The 23210-nt window shown below is 47.2% G+C and overlaps 1 protein-coding gene across 1 annotated transcript in view; it reads right to left on the reverse strand.

The window, feature by feature from the left end:
- Nucleotides 1-23210, reverse strand: part of itfg1 (integrin alpha FG-GAP repeat containing 1) — a 183227-nt gene that overhangs the window by 119768 nt on the left and 40249 nt on the right. The window contains exons 7-8 of the mRNA XM_030082604.1: nt 23036-23085; nt 11345-11423 (exon numbers count right to left, since the gene is read on the reverse strand). Of these exons, the coding sequence (XP_029938464.1) occupies nt 11345-11423; nt 23036-23085 (129 nt within the window). The remainder of the gene's footprint in view (nt 1-11344; nt 11424-23035; nt 23086-23210) is intronic.

Consider the following 23210-nt stretch of genomic DNA (forward strand, 5'->3'; position numbering starts at 1 on the left):
AAACACTGTGCTGCAACTATTCATATATCCAAATTCAGTCTTCCTTAAGTTTTAACATTTATCGCCCCGGGCACCCCCCCCCCCCCCCCCCCCCCCCCCCCCCCCCCCTCTTTTTTTTTTTTTGTTTGTTTTTTGTCATGGGTATATATTTAAGAAGATGCATATATTTTGACTTTTTGACTTGATATTTGTTATAATGTTGTTGGGTAGGTTTTAGTTTGTTTATTGTTTCTGTTCTCTTTTTTTTTCTTCTTTTTTCTTTTTGTTTTCTGTCTGTTTTCCATATTGGCATTGCACTGTATAGTGAGTTCTAATGTGTGTAACCATTATATGCCATGAAATGTAAAAATAAAGTGGGGGGAAAAAAGCATCACTGTTGGTGTTAAAAACCAGAACATAAAACTAATTTTATTGTTTTCTGATTTTATTTCTTGAAGACTGAGTCTGCTGTAAACAACGAGCCAGCAAACAGCTAAATGCTACAAGAAGCTGGTTGGAGTGACTTTTTAAATGAGCAATAAACCAAAGAAAAACAAACAATCAAGTTTAGTGCATGGACATCTCTGATCAGAGAGGGTTTTCATAAAGCAGCCATGAGAATGCTCAGAAAGTGTGAATGGAGCCATTTCTCCATCATCTTTCTGTTCAGCACTCAGCATGCAGGTGTAAACTGTATTACTACTGTGGAGGGACCCTGTGTCCGGAAAACTCTCCTGTATGGTTCAGAACGCTGCTCATTGACCAAGAAGGATGCAACAAAGCTGTCCACATTTCACAAGGGCTCATTGTGAGGTGTGTATCCAGGAGTACAGAAAGGTGCTACACAACCAGAAAAAAATCTGCTTCTGATGAAACTCAAGCGTTTCTTGGACATATTAAAGCAGCACAACCTAATACTGGCTAATTCTGAGGGGGTGTCGGCTCCAGTTAGACGTGGCTGATGCACTGTTTATCCCCGGATACTGCTCCGATCGCTGTGTAACGGCTCACAGACGGCAATATCGCACTCATCTGGCCGTAAACAGTGATCTATTGTGTCCACAGTGAAAGCACAAAGGCATGACGTCCCAGCGAGCCAAAGCAGTGAGATGCAGGTGGATGCAGAGAGGCTGAAGACGAACAGGAAGAGATGGAGAGAGAGAGAGCTTCTAATGCAGCACGTCTCTTTCTGTCTTCCCCCTTCCCTCCTATTCCCACTATCCTCTCTTTCACCCTTCACTCTCTGCCTCCGCCTGTAAGCCTCCTCTGTCCTCCACCCGCTGCGTGGACTTGCAGCGTCTCCATGTTTCCCTCCTGCTTTCATCTGTCCCCCCGCTGCAGCTGCCTGGTGTGACGGAGATTGGCTGGGAGAGCCGCAGAGGGAGGAAGCTGCAGGTACGGGTTGAAAGGAGGAAGGAGGCGGTCAGAGAATATCTGAAGAAGACGACTGCAGAGGGACGGGAGGAAGAGGAGGAACAGTCTTCATCATGTGAACAGGAACACAGAGGCTGCAGGTCAGTGCTATCTTCCCCACTTTATGTCACAGAAACGGTTTGTCTTACAGATACTCGACTGAAGGACAAAGACATTCGCCACACTGCAGCTGCACAGCTCCACCGATCAGCCACAACATTATGACCACCAGGCTGAGAGAGCTCAGGGTCCCCTCTGAAGACAGCACGTCCAGTAAAAGACTCTCCAGGACCAGCAGGAGCAACACACTCTCTCAGATGTTAAGGGCTCAGGCTGACAGACTGAAGCTATAAGTACGAGTTTAACTGACGGTCCAGGATGGGATGGATGTGACATTATTTTCCTGAAAATAAAGTTGATCTGTCGCTGCTCCCTGGATCCAAACCAGAGTCTCTCCAGTAAAGCTTTCATGATGTATTCCTATTCAAAGACAAACTTTCTTTTCCTTTCATGCTTTTCTGTGTTTCTGAAGCTCCACAGATCAACTTTTTAGAAATGGAAACTAAGCCTATTTACGCGACAGCAGTGCTATAGAGGTCACTGAAAACAACTTTTTTTTAAATGCTCCGTCCCTGTGGAAACAGGGAAAACAACTTTTTCAAATCAGCAATGTAAACAGATGTTCTGCACATGCTCAGTAGACGGACAAGAGCAATGTTTTCCTTCAGAGTGGCATGAATCCCACTCCAGATTCTTCTGGTCCTGGTTCCAGTCCAGATTCTCCTGGATCTGGTAGTTTTAGAGTTGACAGTCGGCTTAATAACAATCCAACGTGGTGTTCTGTCCATCTGACTGTCTGTGTTCCATTGCTCCTGTTTCGAGCAGTGTTTCCAAATCCTGCTCCTCAGACTCTCTGTCCGACATGCTTTAGATGTTTCCTTCATCACAAACCAGCAGACCAACATTGTTTACAGTGTTTCTGCTGTTTCCGTGGGAAAAAACGGAAAAATATGTATTTTCTTGATCTATTAGGTTTAGAAAAGCTGCAAAGGACTGAAGAGGGTCCTGTAAATGTTAACGGTACATGAGCTGTTTGGGCTGCAGTCACTCAGGTCCTGTTGTTGCACCTGAACACCGCCGCCCCCCCAGCTCCCCAGGGAGGGCCGCTTCACACTCTGAGAGCCAATTCTAATGGCAGATGGAAAACAAAATGGACGCTGTGGTTTTCCCCTGGGTAAACAACATTTCCACCAAGTGCAGCACGATGAAAATGTGAAATATATTCAGAAATAAAGTGCTCATTAGAGTGTGGATCGTTGTGGGTGTGTTTCTATAATTCAGACTAGTACTTACACATAATTGCTGTGCAGCAGATACTGGAAGGGAAAGAGGAACTCTTGGGTTTTACCTTCAATGAAGGACACTTTTGTGTCAGATGTACTTTGCAATTTGCATCAAATTGCTTATTAAAATGTGCAAATTAATATCTGAACTTGGAGACTGTAAACCCGGGGGAATCCGTCTCTTGCATGTGGATGGGGATGATTCTAAATGCGAGCCAGATCACAAAATGGTGCTTGATTAGGAGATTTTATTTTTCCCATTGCTGCATTTTCACTTCATTAATGTGGTCTGCAGGGAAGCCTTTTACATAAGAGAAGGTTTATGTAGCTACGCAATGCTGCATTCACCAGGCTGTGATCCGAACCAGCCGGTTTGAGTCTACAGCTTCACTGAGCAGAGAGGAGCCGGGGCAGAGTGGGCTGGAAACATGACAAGGAGAGGAGGAAGGCACAATATACTGGGTGGAGGAGGAACGCCTGGGGGGGGGATGAGACAGAGAGAGAGAGGGAGAGAGAGAGAGAGAGAGAGAGAGAGAGAGATGCCCCTTTTCCACTGGCCAAAAAACCCGTTGAGACCCGCTAATAATCGGCTCCTGAGCGTGGCTACGTTAGCGCGCTAGCTGTTTTTGGACACAGTGTGAGATACCTATTCGTCAAGATGACCCAGCATTGGCAAGATAACGAGAACAGAGAGCTTCTCTTGATCTGTGGGGAAGAGGAGACTCGTCGACTCTTCTCCATATTTTACCTCGCTGTGCTCCGTCCCATGTTGATGACATCATCAGCGCACAAAAACGCAGCCATGCAGCTCGCCAGCAGGCGGTTAGACCTGGGTCTACAGGCAGTGAGAAAGGAGTCAATTGTCAACTGTTAGTGGGTCGATCTGCCATTCTCAGTGGGAAAGGGGTACGAGAGAGAGAGAGAGGGAGGGAGAGAGAGAGAGAGAGAGAGAGAGAGACAGACAGAGGGAGAGAGAGAGACAGAGACAGACAGATAAACAGATGGAGAGGGAGAAGGAGAGAGAGAGAGAGAGAGAGACAGACAGACAGACAGAGGGAGAGAGAGAGACCACTGTTGGTTCCTGCTGCCCAGAGGTGTAGCTTACAGAGGGTTGGTGGGTTATGAAAACCCTCGGGCCCTCTTGTGGTGAAAGCCACTGCCGAGGATTTTTGTTTGATTGTTTGTTAATTTAAATCCGAGGCGGAATGAGCAGCTGCTGCTTCTCTCCGGCCAGAGGCGCCGCCACACATAGAGCCCCGAGCTGAAGGGGGTCCCGAGGGACGGCTGACATCAGTCAATTTCAATGACAAGATAAAGGCGCTACGCTAGACGCTGCAACGACAGCTTGTCGAAAATCCCCCGCACGGGGCCCTTTCCGAGCGCTCAGCGGTTAGTTGCTAGTAGGAGGGCTAGATAGAGTTTTTGCCGGTGTTTACATGGCTGTGCGCAACCAGGTTATTGCGAATATTCCGGTTAAGAAAGGGTTACTGTCTGCATGTAAACGTAAACACACAAAGGGTCTTGTTCCTCTTGTCACCGGGTTACATCAATAAAAAGTGGTTGTAAACAATAACGGTCCACATGTAATGGGCTTTATGTTTGCACTTATGAGTGTTTCCCATACATTTGTTAACTCGTGATTAGATTATTATTATTATTTACTGCACTTTTTTGGTTTTTTTTCCTGTCCTCTATTCTTGTGTGCAATGCGACATGCGGGCCCCTTTGACACATATGAAAACCCATGTGGAATCCATCCCAGCTTCGCCACTGATGCTGCCAGTTACCCACTGAAGGTTCCAAGACACGAGCTTCCTGCTGCTGGTCGCTTGCTGCCGGTTCCTTGCTGCTGGTTTTCAAGTCGTACTCTCACTGGCTGACACGCTCAGTTGTGAGCTTGGTTTGTGTTTTACCTAATGATGAATTATGCATCGGTCGCTGTCATTTTGAAAAATGCAATTACCTCAGTGATAAGGCAGATGGTCCTGTTTTGTCTGGCATATGCTGTGCATCTATTAGGAGGCTTGCAGAGGAAGCAGGGCTGCACTTGTGCATGGACACACATTTTTATCCATGAACATTCAGACAGTGAAGTGTGTGTGTGTGTGTGTGTGTGTGTGTGTGTGTGTGTGTGTGTGTGTGTGTGTGTGTGTAGCTCAGACTCAGGATGCTAATGAGCTGCTTCTTCGTGATATTTACTGGGCGCATCATGTTGGCCAAGTGCTCAGTCTCAGTCAGTTTTCTGTGTCTCTGAGACACATATTTGGATAAAAATGACCACCGAGTGAGATTGTAAAACAGTGATTTTCATGTTAAAACTATGGCATGTGTTCTCAGCTGGTGTGCAACAATTACCGTATTGGCCCGAATATAAGACGATATTTTTTTCCAGGAATGGTATTCTCAAAAATGGTGTGGTGCTCTGATGGAGGACTGGATGGAGCCAGAGTCCCGGTGAGCTGTACTGCCTCTGCTCCATGCAGTGGCTCCGCCGCCCCGTTAGGGGGAGCTAGTGAGCTGGACAGAGAGTCAGCCTGCAGCAGTGTGAGAAGAAGACTGAGCAGTGTGGCTGCTGTTGGTTTTTCTAAGATTCCTCTCAAACAGCCCATGTTTTGAAGTTTCAACGCAGATGCTAATTCCGTTAGCATGTTAATGGTGTTTCTATTAATGGTTAGCATTGAGCTAGCAGCTTTGATTTTAAATACTGACTTTTTGTTTTGTTTGTTTAGACAGTGATGTGTGCTGTGATCCATCTTGTGTATTTGTTCACTTACATGTATATCTGGTTTCAGTTTTGCAGCCTTCAGGAGAAAGTAATAAAAGCTCAGAGCAGCTGAAACCTGCTGCTTTCTCTCTGAAGAACTGTTCTCTACAGGCCAGACTGAACCCAACATTCAGGAGGGCTGAATTATTAAAGTTCATGAAGTTGAACAGAACTTGAATTTGATGGTTCTAAAGTTATTTACATCATTAATTCAGCTATTGAACCTTTGAGGTATTTAACTGTTGCTTATTGTTGCTTATTTTGAGAAAGAGAATATATTTTTTAATACTGCAGTCATTTTTTTAATCCTAAATCACATTAAATGTTATCTCTGTTGTGAGTTTTTGAGTTTAAATAATTGTACAATAAAAAGTTATCTTTTGAGTAACCTTACTGTCTTCAACATATTTTTATTTTCTCAAAATGACATTTGAAATAGGGGTCGTCTTATAATCAGAGTCGTCTTCCATTCGGGCCAATGCGGTAATTCATTTTGGGTTTATTTGTATGGCGCCAAGTACAACACATTGATTTCTAGATGACTTCTTAGGGAGGGAACCCAACAGCTTGAGACATGTGTAGCTGGAGTACGTCTCGTTTTGCTAACTTTGAACTTTCAATGGAGACAGGTTTGTCACAATAGAAAAGCATGGCAATTACTGCTGTCAAAACATTACATTTTTTAATCGTGATTAATCACTTTATTTCCTTAGTTATTCACCAGTAACCATTAATGGCAGATGCACTGCATCAGTATGTTCTGCACTGGGCTGCCAGATAGCAGTTTCACATGTCGAGCATTCTAACACCACCATCGGTGATAAATACAGGAATGCATGGGAAGGGAAAGGTCTGACATGTTTCATTTCCTAAACCACCAGTTTTACAAAGCTGAACGTGGAGCTGAAGATTACTCTGAACGTCCAGCTGAACATTTAGCTGAAATGGGAGCAGACTCAGATTCGCTCCCGGCAGAAACACGCTCATTAGTGATTGGGAATCACTGCAGTTTAAAGTCTAAAAACAGCTGAACCAGAAGGAAGGCTTCCTGCTTTTCCTTGAAAACATTGTGCGAATGGGCCTTAAACGGTATTCATGACATCTTCCTCTCTATCACAACATTCCCTGACCTCTGCACACACTCAGGTCTAGCTGCTGGACTGCAGGGCATTGGGACCATCTGAGTGAAGACATGCACTGCAAAGGATTTCATGGCAGTTCAGTCTGTGGTAACGGCACCAGCTGATACGGTGATGACATTAAGTATGCAGTGTCCTGTGCATCTCCACTCCAGCTCAGTCTGTATGTTCTGTATCACACGGTCAGATGCAGATGTTATGCTAAAAATCACATGTTGCTGTGTGGAAGTGAGGCGAGCTGCAGGGAAATCACAGCTTCCAGACAGAAAGCGATATCGTCACAGGGGATCAACTGATGCCTTCTTTGACGTTACTGCTGCTGTTGATGTTCTCCTTTCTGATTCTAAACTCGAAATAGAACACCTTTTAATATCAGGAGAGAGCTCGGGACGGACAGACGGAGATCCAGGCATAAGGATGAAGGAACAATGTGGTGCGAGACAGATGGAGAGGAGAAGAGGAGGACAGAGTGAGAATTGAGTGAGTGCGATGTGTGATGGAAATAATTCCCACTTCAGATCACAGAGGGACGCAGCGCCGCTCTCTGCTCTCCTTTCATTATCCTCCTCCTCCTCCTCCTCCACATCATCTGCCGCTGCACCGCTTTTTATCTTATCTTTCTCTCCATCACACTGGGTGTCACCTTTGAGGTGCTGCTCGGCCTCATCCTCTCACTCCTCATCCTCTCACTCTTTCACCTGTTGCTCCAAACCAAGCCGTGGTCTTTAATTAGCCGGGGAGGAGCGCGGCGAGGCGGCTGCATGCAGAGAAACAAACGCAGCGTGGCGATAACGTGGTCAAGGTCAGGCAGGCGGACGGCTGGTCGGCTGGCCGGTCGGACGCGACCTTGTCTGGCGCGGCAGAGCGCTCGCACCGGCGCTTCCATGAGGAGGTGGAGGAGAGAACACTCCTCGCTCCCAGCTAAAACACATCCAGCTCAGGCATGTGCCGTTGAAGTATTTAAGGTTTTTATGCGACTGTTCTCTCAGGTGAGCGCTGGTTTCCAGCCGGGGCTCCTCTCCTCTCTCGCTGGTTCTCCCAGGATGCCCTCTGCTCCCGCTGACCCAGCAGACACCCAGAAAACTGAGGGCCAAACGAAGACACGAGTTGCTAAAAGGCCTCACTTTAAAGCTTAACCTCACTTAAAAAAGGAAATCTGCTGAAATTCGTGGACAGCAGCCCTGCAGCTGAGAACGTCAGGACTGAGGGAGGAGTCGAGACGTTTCCAAACAGCTGCTTCCAGAGCCCCTGAGCACCGCTGTCGTATAAACAGACTCCTAAACGGAGGTTTTCTGTTTTCACTGTCATGCCAATGAGGCCATATTGGCTCCAGTAAATGATCCGTAACACTGCAACGTTCCCCACATGATGGCTGTCGAAAATGTTTTACACTTTTAATATTTCACTGGCTGGTAATTTTCACAATGAACTTCAGTACATTCAAAAATGACAACGTTATTGGCCGTTCCATCTTCGTTTTGATGAATTAAACACCAATCACAGTATCGAGTGGGTATAAACGCCGCCTTTCGCCTGAAGCAGCTTTCCTGAACTCATAGTGAAAAACATCCTGATGTGTGTCTCACTCTGTGGATCAGACAGATAACCACCACACTGCAGCGCCGCCGGAAGACTTACTTCACTTTAGCTTATTATTTGTGTTCTGAAATATTTAAAGCTTAAAGGGCATTCAGGGAAAAAAATAAAATAAAATCCTGATTGACAGAGAAGAAGCTGTAGATGGGAGATAGAGAGCAAGATCAAGAGGAGTGGAGATGGAGAGCGACAGGCGAGGAGGGGCCGAGCGAAGCAGACAAAACCGGACCAGAAAAGATGTTGTGATGTTCCTGCGAGGCATCTCTGGCAGAATGTGTCAGATTATTAAAGGCGTGACCCTCCGAGGCTCCACTCTGCAGCTAACGAGGGCCACGTCCCAGAGTGACACCCCCCCCCCCCCCCCCCCCCCCCCCCCCCCCCCCAGCCTCCCAGCCCCCCAGCCCAGGAAGCAGGACGACGGCAGCGAGGGCCACATGAAGAACATGAAAACTTTCTGTTCAGATAAGCTGCAGATTTGAACAGCAAAAAAAGAAAAAAAAGCAATGGTGACAACACACACACCACACACACACACACACACACACACACACACACACACACACACACACACACACACACCACACACACACACACACACCACACACACACACACACACACACACCACGGTCACTCCCCCCGGCTCAGTCATTATTGGCAGTTTGCTGAGGTTACATTTGTTTGCTAAATATTTGATGGACACCTCCAGCTGCTAGATGAAGAGATTAATCCTGCCAGTAAGACTGTGTTAATCAGAGTGTGTGTGTAAAACTTGAGTTAATTAAAGCTGCTCTGAGCACAGTGAATGAGTCAAACAGCCTGATGGGGTCACGCCCAAAACAAAGGAAATCATTCAGGAAGAAAAAAGAAAACAACAACCGGAGAGCAGAAAACACGGTGCAGATGATTTTGTCTGCATTGTTTTGTGATCCGGTCGATACTGAGGATGTGTCGCGTGCATGAGGAGCAGCAGACGCTACAGGAGAACAGAAAAAAGAAAAAAGCCTTCTGAACAGACTGAAGAGCACCACAGTGCAGCTACTGAGCTGCTGAAGGTCCAACACCAGCGATGGAGGGAAGTCAAGGTCCGAGATGATCACTCTGAACTGAGACGACGTCTGAATGTCGTCGTGCCCGACTCAGGCGATGGAGCAGGAGACCCGGGGAGGTGGCGCTGGAGACGGACCAGTGAGCTTCCATCAGTTCTGTGGACATGAATGAACTGGAGCTGCTATTCCAGGCCTTAACTGCAACTTGAGAGCTTTAAAACCTGCTGCAGGTCAATTATCACAAGCGTCCCCGGAGAAAAGTCACAACTTAATATACAACTCAGAAATAAAACCACACCTCCTGATGGTCTCCGCAGTTCATGGGATACTGGTAATGAGGCTGGAAAGACAGGTTTATAACCAAACATTCAGCAATTTTTTTACGTAGTAGTAGCAGTTAAACTGTATCAGGTGAGCTGACGGTATAGCGGTAGAGCACAAATCTGTACCGTGGCCAAATTTATATCGTTTCTACCGTCATACCGTGTACATCGCGCAGCCCTAGCCCTGAGGTGAGACGTCAGCGATGCTGCCATGAAAGCTTCCTGGTTTATATCAAACTAGCTACCTGCTTAGTATCAAAACCAGAACTCGCTGCCTGGTTGATATCAAAACTAGCTGCCTGATTGATATCAAACCAGCCTCAGAGCCATGCTATCAGGGGGAGTTTGGAGAAACGACCCATAATGCAACAGCTACAGGAGAAGTTTAGAGGACATTTACCTGGATTCAACACCAGAAGGTTTCAGTAAAATTGGCTTCATGTTGAGACTGGAGTCTCTTTCTGCAGTAACTGTTTTTTTGTTTTTTTTAAGTATAAACATTTTCATCAGGCACACTGCACCACGGTAAGGAAAAACTTTAAAGTTTAAACTATAAGGTTATTATGGCTCTATCTTACCTGCCTGTCCCTCTTAACATGACAGTGAGCTGAATGTGGCTCCTGAACTAAAAGGACTTTGCCACCCTTGGCTTACATCTCTACGACGGACATGAAGCCACCATCTGATCCTTCATGAGCTCAACACTCTTTAGAGGTGGCTGATGGTTCATTATGAGTTCTGAGAGAAGAGGAGGTTTGATCTGGTGGTTTAAAGTGATGACATGAAGCAGAAACACATCCTGTGATCATTCATTGATCACGTTACAAGTGTTTTTATGAATCAATCTGGTTTGGATGGAAAGCCAACACTGAGCGTCAGAACCTTTACCCTTGATTCTGGGTTGTATTTTATCCGTTTTACACTTCAACATTTCAAGGTTCTGCACCCTGCATGGTGTTCAGACCACCAGACAGCCACTGGGTTCAGGCTGGATCCACACAGCCTTGATTTGACTTCGCTACAGTCTGCCATCTCATTCTCCATCAGAATCATCCTAGTGGATTTCCCTTCAAGAACAGTCTCCCACTGTTACCCAGGACGCCCCAGGACGCCCCCGGACCCCTCCATCCCCCCCCTCCGACCCCCCCACAGCCAAGGCAGGGCTCTGATGAGACGACCAGCAGCACTCTGAGGCTGCAGCCTGCAGATTACAGACCAGAGGAGATTTTCTGAGGATAAATGTAAAGCTGGGCTGAACAATGAAGACCACTGGCCAAGATTGTTTAAGGGGATAAGACGCTCACACACACACACGCACGCACGCACGCACGCACGCCTCTGAAGCATCTTTCCATTTACTTGTGTGTGTGCGTGTGTGTGTGTGTGTGTGTGTGATCAGAGAGCTGCAGTGAACCTAAAAAGAGCAGGCAGCCCTATTTGGAAGCTTTTGTAGCGACACAGCATCAAATGCAGAAGGAGCTTAAAGAGCTTAGGAGAGGAAACACACACACACACACACACATACACACACACACACACACACACACACACACACACACACACACACACACACACTCTTACTTTTGTGGAACAGCTCACTTCTTTTGAGAACAGTCTGACCTGCTACACTTCTGTGGATTTTCAGAAAGTTTTCCAGACATCTGATTTCTTTTCAATGTGACTTTGTGAAACTGCAATTAACTAATTACTGACTAATTAAAGCGTCGCAGTGAAACTCACCAAAGTCCACAAAGGCAGACTGTCCCACAGTGTGGGCCGGGGGCTCGACTGGGGGTCCGGCTTTGGTGAAGTTCCCATCCTGAGAGAGGGGAGAGAGGGGGGGGGGGGGGGGGGGGGGGGGGGGGGGGGGGGGGGGGTAATTATTACCAAGATCACCATCACGATCGCTTTGTTCAATTTGCAAGTCACGTTTTTAAAGCAAAAACAAAAACAGACAAACAAAAAAAAGCAGGTGAACCAAATAAAATTCAAGAAGAAGGGATTGACACCACTGGCAGTGCCCTGCAGCCGTCCGTCTACTGAGCATGTGCAGAGCTGCCGTTCACTACGGCTGTGGTGGGCTTGTGCAGTCGCAGTGTCTCAGAAAGGCTGACTTTTCTCTGTTTCCATGGAGACGGAGTCACAGCATTTTCAGAAAGTTCTACCTTAGAAGCCACTCTGAAAAAACATGGCGTTGCCGGTGACTCAGAGCATCTTGTTTGTGTGAACAGACACCAAAACGCTCCCCAAGTTCTCCTTTTCATTTGAAAACGTTTGAACGGCGCTTCATTCTATCCACAAACTGTTTCACTGTTCCAGCGTTCTAAAGCTGCTGCTGCTGCTGCTGCTGGTTAAAATCCCTCCAGAAGCTCCACAGGTTGTGGAGCAGAGATTTTTTTCCATGTGTTATTTTTTTGTCTTGGGGAGATTACTCGGTGTCGGGGATGCTCATACATATTCCAACCTGCCTGTGGACGGCTGCCTTTCTTTAAGGGTTATGAATAAGTCAGCTACGGCTTAAACGCAGTGTGTGAAGGCAGAAATCCAGGAGCTGGGCGCTCAGTCTCCACACAACAGAGTCATCAGCATCGCCATGCAGGAGCTGTGGATTCATCGTACACAGCCCAGCTTCATGGGAGCGTTGATGGAGTGGAGAGAGCAAGCCACAAAGCTCAGCTCCAGTGTGTGTGTGTGTGTGTGTGTGTGTGTGTGTGTATAAACGTGAGCAGCGTGCGTACTCCACAGACTTTCACCAGATGAATATATACATGCATTTTCCAGCAGACTCAGCAGCGCTGCAGAGATTCTCTCCACAGACGAACAACAGAGCTGAGCTCTGCCGAAGTGAGGTCTGCAGACTGGAAAAGACCGACGCTTCCAGTCCAGACTTTGAAGAGATTAGTGAAGAAATATCTTCACACAGAAGATTGGGCCACATGTTAAAAGACGCGCCATACTCCATGTCATTAATGGAATATTACTTCCTGGTTTTCACAGAACGGAATTTAGAAACACAAGAATCAGGGAAAATGACCAAAGCCCACAAAGTCAACCAACAGCTTTGCTTCTGAAACACTGTTCACAGCTGATCCGGATCGCCGAGTGAACTCTCCAGTGGGACCGGAGCTGCTGCCTCTGCTAAAAGCACGCTGGACGCTCAGGTGTGTCATGGCGCCGTCAGGCCAGATGTCAGGCATACAGCAGACAGACAGGCTGTGAAAGGCTTTCAACGGTCTGGCAGAGTGAGCGACGGTCCAGACATGTCACGCTGTCCGCTGTCCGCCTCCTGCTTCTGGACAGCAGCGCTCGCTGCGGCTGCACGGAGCGTCTGGACCGTTCACTCCAACACTTCCTGGATGCGGCGCTCTGCTGTAACCATGTGCGCTGAAAACCTAAAACATCCGTCGTGTTTCAGGTGTTCGTTCACACGACAACGGTGTGAGGAGCCAAAGAAAACACAACTTTTTGAAAACAGTCCAGCTTATGGTCTGTCCATAGGAATGTCTGTGTTCTCCTTGAGTGTATTGGTCTCTGAGGACTGTGTGTGTGGTGTCATCACTAAAACAGACAACAGCACCAACTTGTGGCGTGGCATGCTAACTACACCGTCTTCAGTATTTCTGCAGAAATATCCATGATTTCCAAAACACTGCAGTGTGAAATCTAAATCTTTGCTACACGATGCATTTTCACTTGAAACATTGTGGTGTTTCCTGAGTCAGTGTGTTGTGTTATTGATGGTTGTTGATCCAGCTGTGTGTGGATTTACAGAGGAATACAGATCACATGTGGTTTCTATGGGGTAGTAAAAGAAGGGTATAAATATACCTTACAGGATAGAAGGGTATAAATACACTGGAAGGGGGTAAAAATATCCTTTCCAGCTCACAAGGTAAGTTGTTTTTCTACGAGTGGAGGAAGGTGACCGCAGTCTGAAACTCACTGGACTTTTTCCTGTCATTTTTTAACTCTGTGTTTTTCTGCAACTTTAGCAGAAAAAAACTATCCCTTCGATCCTGATCAAAACTCTGATTGGCAGATGACTCACAAGCTGAATTTTTATTGAACACCTCTCAGAACGTGCACCTGCCGCTGTTGCATTAAGCCGCTCAAAGAGAATGGAGACATGAGGAAGAGCAGGAGGGCAGGATGGAGGGAAGCTCTGCTCTGATCCACACCCAGAAGATCTGCTGAACAGCTGCTTCAGAGAGGTCTGGGGTGAAAGGTCGCGATGTGACTGTGATCAACATCAACACCTGCTCAAAGTCATGCTCTATCGATTCTGGAATCATCAGTGACGTTCCATCAGTATCACCATAGAACAACACATCCAAACAGGCATAGTGATGGGAGGCTGCAGTCGGGTCCATACATGGTTCCTCACGATCTTCTCATGGCCTCACACATGGGTGTGGCCAGTCTGTCACGACACAGACTGGGCTCTGTTCTGGTTCTGTTAGATCTCATTCATCCTACTGATCAGAACCTCAACCTACAGAGACTGGAACAGATGATCTGGATTAAAGATTTGCAATAAACTCGTCTGGATCATATTGATCAGACAGGTTCCACTTGGTTCCTCTGAATGATTCTTCAGCTCAGACTAAAGTTCCACGGAGTTCCACAGGGTTCTGTTTTAGAACCTATACTAAACTTAAACAGAGTTCTGTGCTAGAACCTATACTAAAGTTAAACATGGAATTCCATGGGGTTCTGTCTTAGAACCTATACGCTTTAAATTATTATTGCTGTGGGGAACATCATCAAGCAATCCATGAACTTCCATTGTTATGCAGATGATACACAAATCTACTGATCAGTAGAACCAGATGAAACTGATCAACATGTCAAACTAATAAAAGTCTGGATAATCTGAATGTTCTGCTGCTGAACTCAGATAAAATAGAAGTAGTTATTAGATTTGGTCCAAAACACCTGAGAGGCAAATTATCTGAACTTCTAGAACCACTGAGAGGAACCTGGAGCTACTGTAGACCAGGACCAGAACCACTGAGAGGAACCTCTAACAGGAACCAGAGAGAGATCGCCTCACTCCAGTTATCTACATTTCAACTTGCTCTCCCTCAAACTTCCCTCAAGTCAGAACGTAGCAAATAACCTGAAAAGAACCCTCATCACTGGAGTCAAATTCCTCTTGGTGTGAGTTTAACTGAGTCTGCATGCACAGCCGCTGGCAGCCTTATTGACGATGTGTCAGCTGATATAACCAGAGAGATGGAATCTGAAGAGTGTGTATGGAGATCATCTGCTCATGTTCAGTCCAGCTGGACGGGGAAGGATGAAGAGCAGGGACCAAACCAGCACCTGCTGATGGAAACGGGTTCAAAACGTCACGCTGCTGTTAATCTGAAGAACAGTTTCACTGCTGATAATGTAACATTTTTTGAAAACTTTTTGATTAGTTGTTAAGTTATTTAATGGTTAAATCCATGGAGGTTCCATTAAAAATATTTGAAAATGGAATAACTACAGTCAATAATGCAATAATAGTAAGTCAAATTTTCATGAAGTTAGATTTTCAAAAATAGGTCTAGTGAAAGGCTTTGAGGGTAAATACTGCAACTGTCTCTCCATTATAATTATAAACTGTGAATCATTTTTTATTCCATTATTTTTTTTATTGTGTGGAAGCTGAAAGGACCGACACCACAGTAAGCCTGTTTCTTCATTATTCCGACTGACTAGACACTTGTCTTGCGCAGGTTCTCCTGCAGTTCTTGGCTGATTTCGACTGATCTGGTATCAAACGCTGCGGCTTTTCGAGGACAGAAGTGTCATGTTCTAGCCTTCTGGATATCGACATTTAAAATGGCTGAAACTGGAGTTACACCACAGCACTAAGCAAAATGGCAGCACAGCAAGGGAGCATTGACTGACTGATTAGCATTTCATTTAAAAAATTCAGATATATGTTAAGACCCCAACGTCTCCGTCAGCTGTCACAGCAAAAAGCATTTTCTTGAAACTGGCCAAAAATAACAGGGGAGCCCGAATGATGACAAGCAGGCGGCGTCCCACCTGAAGAGGACCCTGGGAAGTCACCCTCTTTTGAGCCTAGCTAAGGCTAATGCTAAAGCTAACGTGCTGCAGCCCCAAGACGATGACGAGCGTTCACTTGGTGAAATTACAGCGAATGACTGCCACTGTCCAGCTGGTGGCAGCGCATGTGGCTTTAATCAAAAGGGCCAAAATCATCGTGCTTTGGGCAGCTATCACCTTACGGGCTATTATTACACCACTGGACGACACACCATCACTTTACAGTTTACACTGATATAGAACGCTTCGCTGTGACTGGAGGTCATCACTAAAGCAACACTCACCTGAACCTTTTCCTCAAACGTCCAGCAGCTCCAACATTTCAAGCATTTCAACCAGAAAGTGTCCCCAGTGTCACCAGTCTGTTCTATCTCGGGTTTTCTTGACTTTATGAAGTCAATGCATGTTGAACACAGATCTGAGAGCAGACAGGAAACCCTCTCACGGCCACTTTGAAGATTTACATTGTCATAGATCGCATGAAGCTGAATGTTTGAATGCTGACTGGTCATATAGTCGAGCTTCAAACAGACAATACAGAACAATCCAAGAGGAGATAAAGGCACACTGTTCAAAGTGCGCATCTGTAAATACATATATACTGTCGCACAAATCACACAACGCTGTGATTACACTCAATTTTCCTCCACATGAAAAGCAGGAAAAAGCTAATCAAAGCAATCAACCAAGCGCGGAAGACAAGTGGACTGTAAATATGAAACCACTGGTTCAAATGATAGCATGGTAAAGCGGCACATTAATAAGCTGCAGTTACATTTCAATAAAGGAAAATCACAGCACGGCCAATAACAGCTGCTCTCTGGAGCAGCGCTGCTCCGTCACACATTATGATGCAGCACGGCGGCCCAGATATGGATTTTCTGTACGGAGGGGACCTTCCAACAACGCCGGGATGAAATCCTGCCAACATCCACTCACTTTAATGCACAGGGATGTCCTTACACGGTCATAAACGTCTCCACGACGAGCGCAAAGCCAGGAAATATCATAGAGACACATGTTTCTGCTCTGCCTGTATATCATCAACCTCTTTTCCCTGCGTATCTCGGTGCGCTGTACACAGCAGGAAACAGCTCGTGATGCTGGATGACTGACTGATGCAGCAGAACATGAAGCTTCAGGTCAATAACGGCAAGTACAACCAGAGCGTTTGTGTTTGGTAATCAAGCATGTCTGTACTTCCACGTGTTTCTGCTTTGTGGCAATGAGCCTCAAGTACTGGTAACGCCACGTTTTCGAGTGAAAACTGTGGCTCCAGATTCATCCTTTAATCTGTGGTAGTGAAAGTCATGTGTGCTTATTACCTCTTGTGCTTTACAGCAAATCATGTGGTCCACTGTGAGGAGGGAGCACGGCGGTCCGACAGACGCTGTGCTCATTAAAGAAGAGGTGAACATATCTGAATGTGTGTGAAACCCTGGAACTACATCTCCAGTGAAGGAGGTGTGAATCTTTTATGATCTGCTACCGTGCGGCCCGTACAGGTCCAGTGCTGAAATATTAAGGTCCTCCTCCCCTCAGGGGAACTCTGAAATGGGGGGGGGGGGAGAGTCCGTTTGGCCTGGTGGAAGTACAGCGGGTCTAATTCTGATCTGTAACGATCACAGAGTGCTCAGTGGGTCATTCTACCGGCAGCCTCAGTCTGAACGTGAAGATCAGCAGGCGAGTGACGAGCGCTGCCGTGGAACGCTCCGGGAGGCGGAGCTCCAGCACCTCCACTTCCAGGTGGAGTTTCCCATCACTGCTCATCCTGGAATGTGTCATAAAGAGGCCAAACAAACTGTCTAAGAAAACTCTTCAGACCACGAGGCGGGCCACAGAGAGAAGAGGGAGTCTTTACAGGAGGAACTGCTGAAAAGGAAAGAACCCAGCAGAAGCCTGATTCACACGCCAGCGTTTCAACAGGAACCTGGAAAATCCCGTCGTGTTTCTATCTGGAGTTTACACGACAACTCTGCTCAAAGTCACTGAAAACTTTTTGAAAAAGTTCCCAAGGTGGAACTTTCCAACTTTCCAACTGTGTCTCTGTGGAAACGAGGAAAAATGCAACTTTTGAAAATGCTCTAAACGTGTCTCCGTGGAAATGAAGAAAAACACAACTTTCTGAAACTGCTTGGGCTCTCTGTAATGGAATGAAACGCTGCTACTGGGGATGTTGGCCACAGCACATGCTGAGTAGATGGACAGTAAGAAAAACAGCTCCCCCTACTGGCCCAACGTGCTAACCACATCATTCCAGCATTTTTGTAAATTGCTGTGTAAACGCGAAAAACTTTTCTGAAACAAAAATGCAAAAACAATGTTTTTCATTTTTAGAAGTTGTGTAAACGAGACACAAAACTCACTATGAGGAAATGTAAAAACAACCAAAGTTATGCTGCTGCCTTCCAAAAAAAAACCAAAAAAACCCTGCTGTAAAGTGTTTGTTTCATTTGCAAGGTAAAGGAAACGACGTGTGAAACGATCAGAAAACAAAATAACATTTAGCGATGAGACGTGAGTGTTTGTGTGAGAACTGGAGTTCATTGTCTCGGGCCCAGAGGAGGATTCTCCCACGGCCAACGGACTCAGGATAACGGAGCGTCTTTCAGTTCATCTTCCAGGACTGGAATCTGCTGACTGAGCCCGGAACCCGACGGCCTCGGTGCACCGACTGCCCTCTTGACCTCCGTCGGTGTTTCAGCTTGAAAACATAAACATGATCCATGTGGGCCGGTTCAGGGGGGTTGTTTGAAGAGACTGCTTTTAGAGGCGTGTCTACGGAAATAATCTGCTTTAACAAGAAGTTCACCAAACAACAAACCGCCAGGAAGCACAGACCTACTCAATCAGACCTGGAGGGTCAGGAGGACTTCTTCCAGGAATCAGCACTGGAGGACCTGAACATCATGACCGAGGGGGGGACGGTCTCACTGGGCTTTAAATACTCAGCAGGAAGTGAGGACTATGGAGGACTGCATGATGCTGGATGTGACATGAGCGCAAGGCGTTCAGATCTGTGTTTCCTTGGCGCGGCGGCTGTGGCGGCGGTGTGTGACGCCCACCTTTCCCTGCATGTTTGTCCAGACTGACCCGCGGAAATGAAAATGACACGACTGGAAGATAATCCCGTCAAACTCACACCAATTAGATCTAAAGCCTCCAATCATGGCAGCCGACAGGAGCACGCAGGGTGTTCAACCTCCGTGTGTGTGTGTGTGTGTGTGTGTGTGTGTGTGTGTGTGTGTGTGTGTGTGTGTGTGTGTGTGTGTCAGTTCAAGAGGAGCTGATTGATGTGTGAAGATGAAGGGATTACAGGTCTTATTATTCTTCCCTTCTGTTCTCATTGCTCCCAACACATGCTTACACACACACACACACACACACACACACACACACACACACACACACACACACACACACACACACACACACACACACACACACACACACACACACACACACACACACACACACACACACACACAGACAGACACAATTCAGTGACTTGCTAAAGGACAGTTTGACATGTGGACGGGGGAGAATTCCCAGTGAGAGATGATCTCTGTCACCTGTCAGGGGGCGGGGACCGGGGAAAGCGACACTCATCCTGACGCAGCTCCTGGAGTGAACGGTGAAACTCACCAAACTCCGACCGATGAGGAAAGTTCAGCAAACAGACATGTTCATGTCTGTGAGCGAGCAGGGATCCGCCTCCTCGCTCACAGACGAAGTGAACGAGGCAGAATGGATCTTGTAACCACTCCCCTCCCTCAGGTTATCCCCCGTGCTGTGATGGCCTTCCCTCTCGTTGTCGGGGGGGGGGGGCGCGCAGCGACCCCATCTGAGACTGACAGACAGCACTGAGGGGATTACTGAGGGTCCATGTCAGGGCTTGGCTCTGGAGCCCCGACAGGAAAAGACGAGGAAGCGCCGATGAGCGATTTAACGCCAATTTATTAATGCAAATAAAAAGGCCTTGGAGGAGGAGGCTGGAGAGAGACGAGGAGACGTGGCAGTGCAGGGCAGGCAGCCTCCACAGGTGAGACTCGTCAGCTTAAATAGCCGAAGGAGGAGGAGGAGGAGGAGGAGCGAGGAGCGAGGAGGAGGACCACAGGACGGGGACCGTCACAGCCCACTTCAGGTTCCGTTTACACAACAACTCTGCTCAGAGGCCCTGCTCCCAACGAGGAACTTTTGAAAGCTATCTCTGTGAAAATGAGGGAAAACGGCACTCTCTGTAAACACTCCGGCTCCATCTGTGTGTCGATGGCAGCAGCTGTGCTGCTGCTCAAGGGCACTGTGGCTGCAGTGACCTGTCGTCCTGCGCACGCGGAGATGTTTCCAGACTGAACTGATGGAGTCCATCGGTGAGAGCTGGGTTTCTTAATGTCCTCTCTTCTTCTGACGGGACGTAAAGACGACCTCCAGACTGAGCTTTACTCATCAGGAAGTTCTCCTTCCTCCCAGCTCTCTAATGAAACGTTGACCTTTCCAGATAATCATGATGTGGAAGTGAGGAACACGGAGGCCAGAGTCCTTTACATTCACCCCTTTTAAACATTTTCATCCACTTCTGCTGTTTTCCACTGTTTTCCCCCCAAATGTTTCTTGAGATGTGAACACCTGACATGTAACAGCCTTTTCAACGGTGGAATAAACTGACTTTGCGCCTGTATTACAAAAACATGAACATCACCACGGAAAAGGTTGCTATCTGTAACCAGCAACTTTAAAAATGAAACTGCCACTGAGCCTCACCACATGGACCCTGGAACAGCTGAAACGGCTCAAATACAACCGTAAGCTGAAATTAAAACATGGCATTCATTTTGGTTTTCAGGTTGGTTACAGTTAAAGCAGAACTTTGCAACTTTTTTTACCTCAATAAATGTGTTTCAGAATCCCTGTGGGGGTAAACAAAGACTTGTCACGGTGATTCGCCAGTCCCTTCACTCCCCCCGGGGTCTGAGTCCTGAAAACAGCGCTTGCAATTTCAGAGGAGCGACCCGACTACATCTGAGAGAACAAACCTGCTTTACGGCGCTCATACGGGATTACAAGTATAAAAGCTGTTGGAGTGCGATATCTGTCATTGTGTTGCAATAGACCATCTTTGCATGATGTGTTGATTGGTTCTAATTTCGGTTTGGTAACTAAAAAATAAAGAGGAGTGGCACCTCCTCTGTAGACGTGAGCGCGAGTGAGTTGGCTATAGAAGTGTGTTTGTTTTTTTGTTGTGTTTGTTTGAGTGTGCGAGGCAGGCATGTCTATGACAGAGGGAGAACCAGAGGAAGTTCCCGGGCAGCGCGAAGAACTGCTGCTGCAGAAGATTTAACAAAAGCGCGTAAAACAAACATGAAACCCTCGCTAGCGTTAGCAACGCCGTCCTGAGGTGCTCAAGGATGGCAGAATCAAAAGACAGAAAAAAAGCTTTGTCTAACGAGCGGAAAAAAAGGAAACGGGAGTAGGACGCTCTCTGCACGCGGGGGGCGTGATGCGGAGAGCGTTACGACAGTGAGCTTTCGCAAGAGACCAGTAGGGGGAGCGCTAAAGCAAATCTTGCAAAGTGCTGCTTTAAAACAAACAAAAGGAACTTTCAGTGTGGATTCAGTTACAAGGACATTTTTAAAAGACGTCTTACTGCATACTCAGAATTAGACTCCAAGTCCCTGACAATGGTACACTTCTCATTCAACCCTTCAGTCTATTCGCTCAGAGAGGCCGTTAAATGAATGGAAATGATGAGATGAAAAGCACTGACCTTCTCAGGCTAAACGTGAACAACATTACAACCCCCCCCCCCAAAAACAAAAAAAACAAAAAAAACAAACAAACAAGAAACATTAATTCCTCCTTCCGGTGGCCTCAGGGAGACAACCTTCAAAGACAGACCCGTCTCCGTGGAGGAAACTCCTGACTGAGGAACCTCACACTCCTCTCCACTCCTCCCTCCTCCCTCCACCCCCCACCCCTCCACCCCTCCCTCCGCCCTGCTCTCGGGCTGCTGCAGCTGATCCAGCTCAGGATGTGATGAGTAAACCTGGCTGGATGTTTTGGAGAGATTCTCCAGTGATCAGAGATGATGGAGAGAAGCTGTTGTGGAGCGAGCGGACAGAAGCTGATGTCCAGACGCTCTCCGCCTCCAGCCTCTCTCCTGATCAATATTGGCGCCGGCCGGCTCACATCCTGCTGCTCTTTGGGCAGATCACTTTATTTGCTCCGTTTCACTCCTGCGAGTCTCTCTCCGTCTCAGACGTCTCAGCTCAGCCAAATCCTTCCATCTCCCTCTGTTCGTCTCCTCGTTCCTCCCTCCCTCCTCCGATAAGACACACTTCTGTTCAACTCGTGGCTCGACCTGCTGAATTCCAAACAGAGCCCTTTGATGGGAAAAGGAGCGGCGGCGGCAGCAGCAGCCTCCCCCTCCAAGCCCTTCCAGAATATTAAGTGTTGGTGAACTCAGCTCTGCTGCTGTTCGGAGGAGCTGAGCTCACCTGGCCTGCTGGCACAGCACACACTCCACACCGCAGCCTCCTGAACACACACCATGGATCATGTTTTCACGGACTGTGCAACATGTCTGCCCAACGGGATGGAGCGCTCCTCACCCATGATGGAGGGAGGGGCGGAGCCGAGTCAGGAAGAGCTGGTGGACCTGGACATTCTGTCTGCTTCTCCTCCAGTCCACAAAAACAACTCCCAGAGTGCCACGCTTTCAGTAATGCTGTAGGAGGCGGCGTAGCGTCAACGCAGGTAGTGAGCGGAGGCGTTTGTGGCGACGCACATTGTTTGGGTATGGAGTGTATTTGCAGCGACTGAGCACTCATACTGGAGCTATGGTGGCGTTTCAACTAGCAGCAGCTCCTCCACCAGATCCTCCAGCGACACATCCACGGAAAAGAGCCAACCTGACAGGAAGTCACATGATGGGGTGGTTGTAGCTCAGTTAACAGGTCGATTTACAATGGCAAGGTTGAAGGTTTGATTCCCTTGTGAGGCGGCTGCCTTCACTGTGATTATCTATCTCAAGCGCCACACGCGTGTGAACTCCATTTACCGTTTCCTTTCACAGCGTGAGGATGAGTTTGTTTTAAAGCCTGTGTGCTGAGAAGAGCTGAAGCTCGAGGTCAAACTGAGAGCTTTCTCTTGTACCGAGTCGCTCTGTGATTCGAAAACTACCAAAGCAGATTTTTCGGAGCAGTCTTGAAGACCTTTCACTCCACATGCCATCTTCACACTCGAGTTCAGTAAATCCATCAATATTTAGAGGAAAGACTGATGTAACATCTGTCCAGTGCTGCACGCTGTGTTTTAAAAGTTATGTTTACAGCAAGAAGCTAAAAGGCCAAAAACGAACAAAGCCCTGCTTACCTTGTTGAGCCAGGTCTCGAACTTGGAGCCAACAGTGGTGAGGAACAAATCTGAAATGGAGACAGAGAGACGAGAGTCACTGAGTGACACACTGGTAGCTACAATCAGGCACTATTGATCCACCGTGAAGCGTCTCAGCTATGCCGGGCAGCTCCTCACAGGTGGACGCTTCACA

The sequence above is a fragment of the Salarias fasciatus genome, chromosome 1 (genome assembly GCF_902148845.1).
Source record: "Salarias fasciatus chromosome 1, fSalaFa1.1, whole genome shotgun sequence".
Classification (NCBI taxonomy): Eukaryota; Metazoa; Chordata; class Actinopteri; order Blenniiformes; family Blenniidae; genus Salarias; species Salarias fasciatus.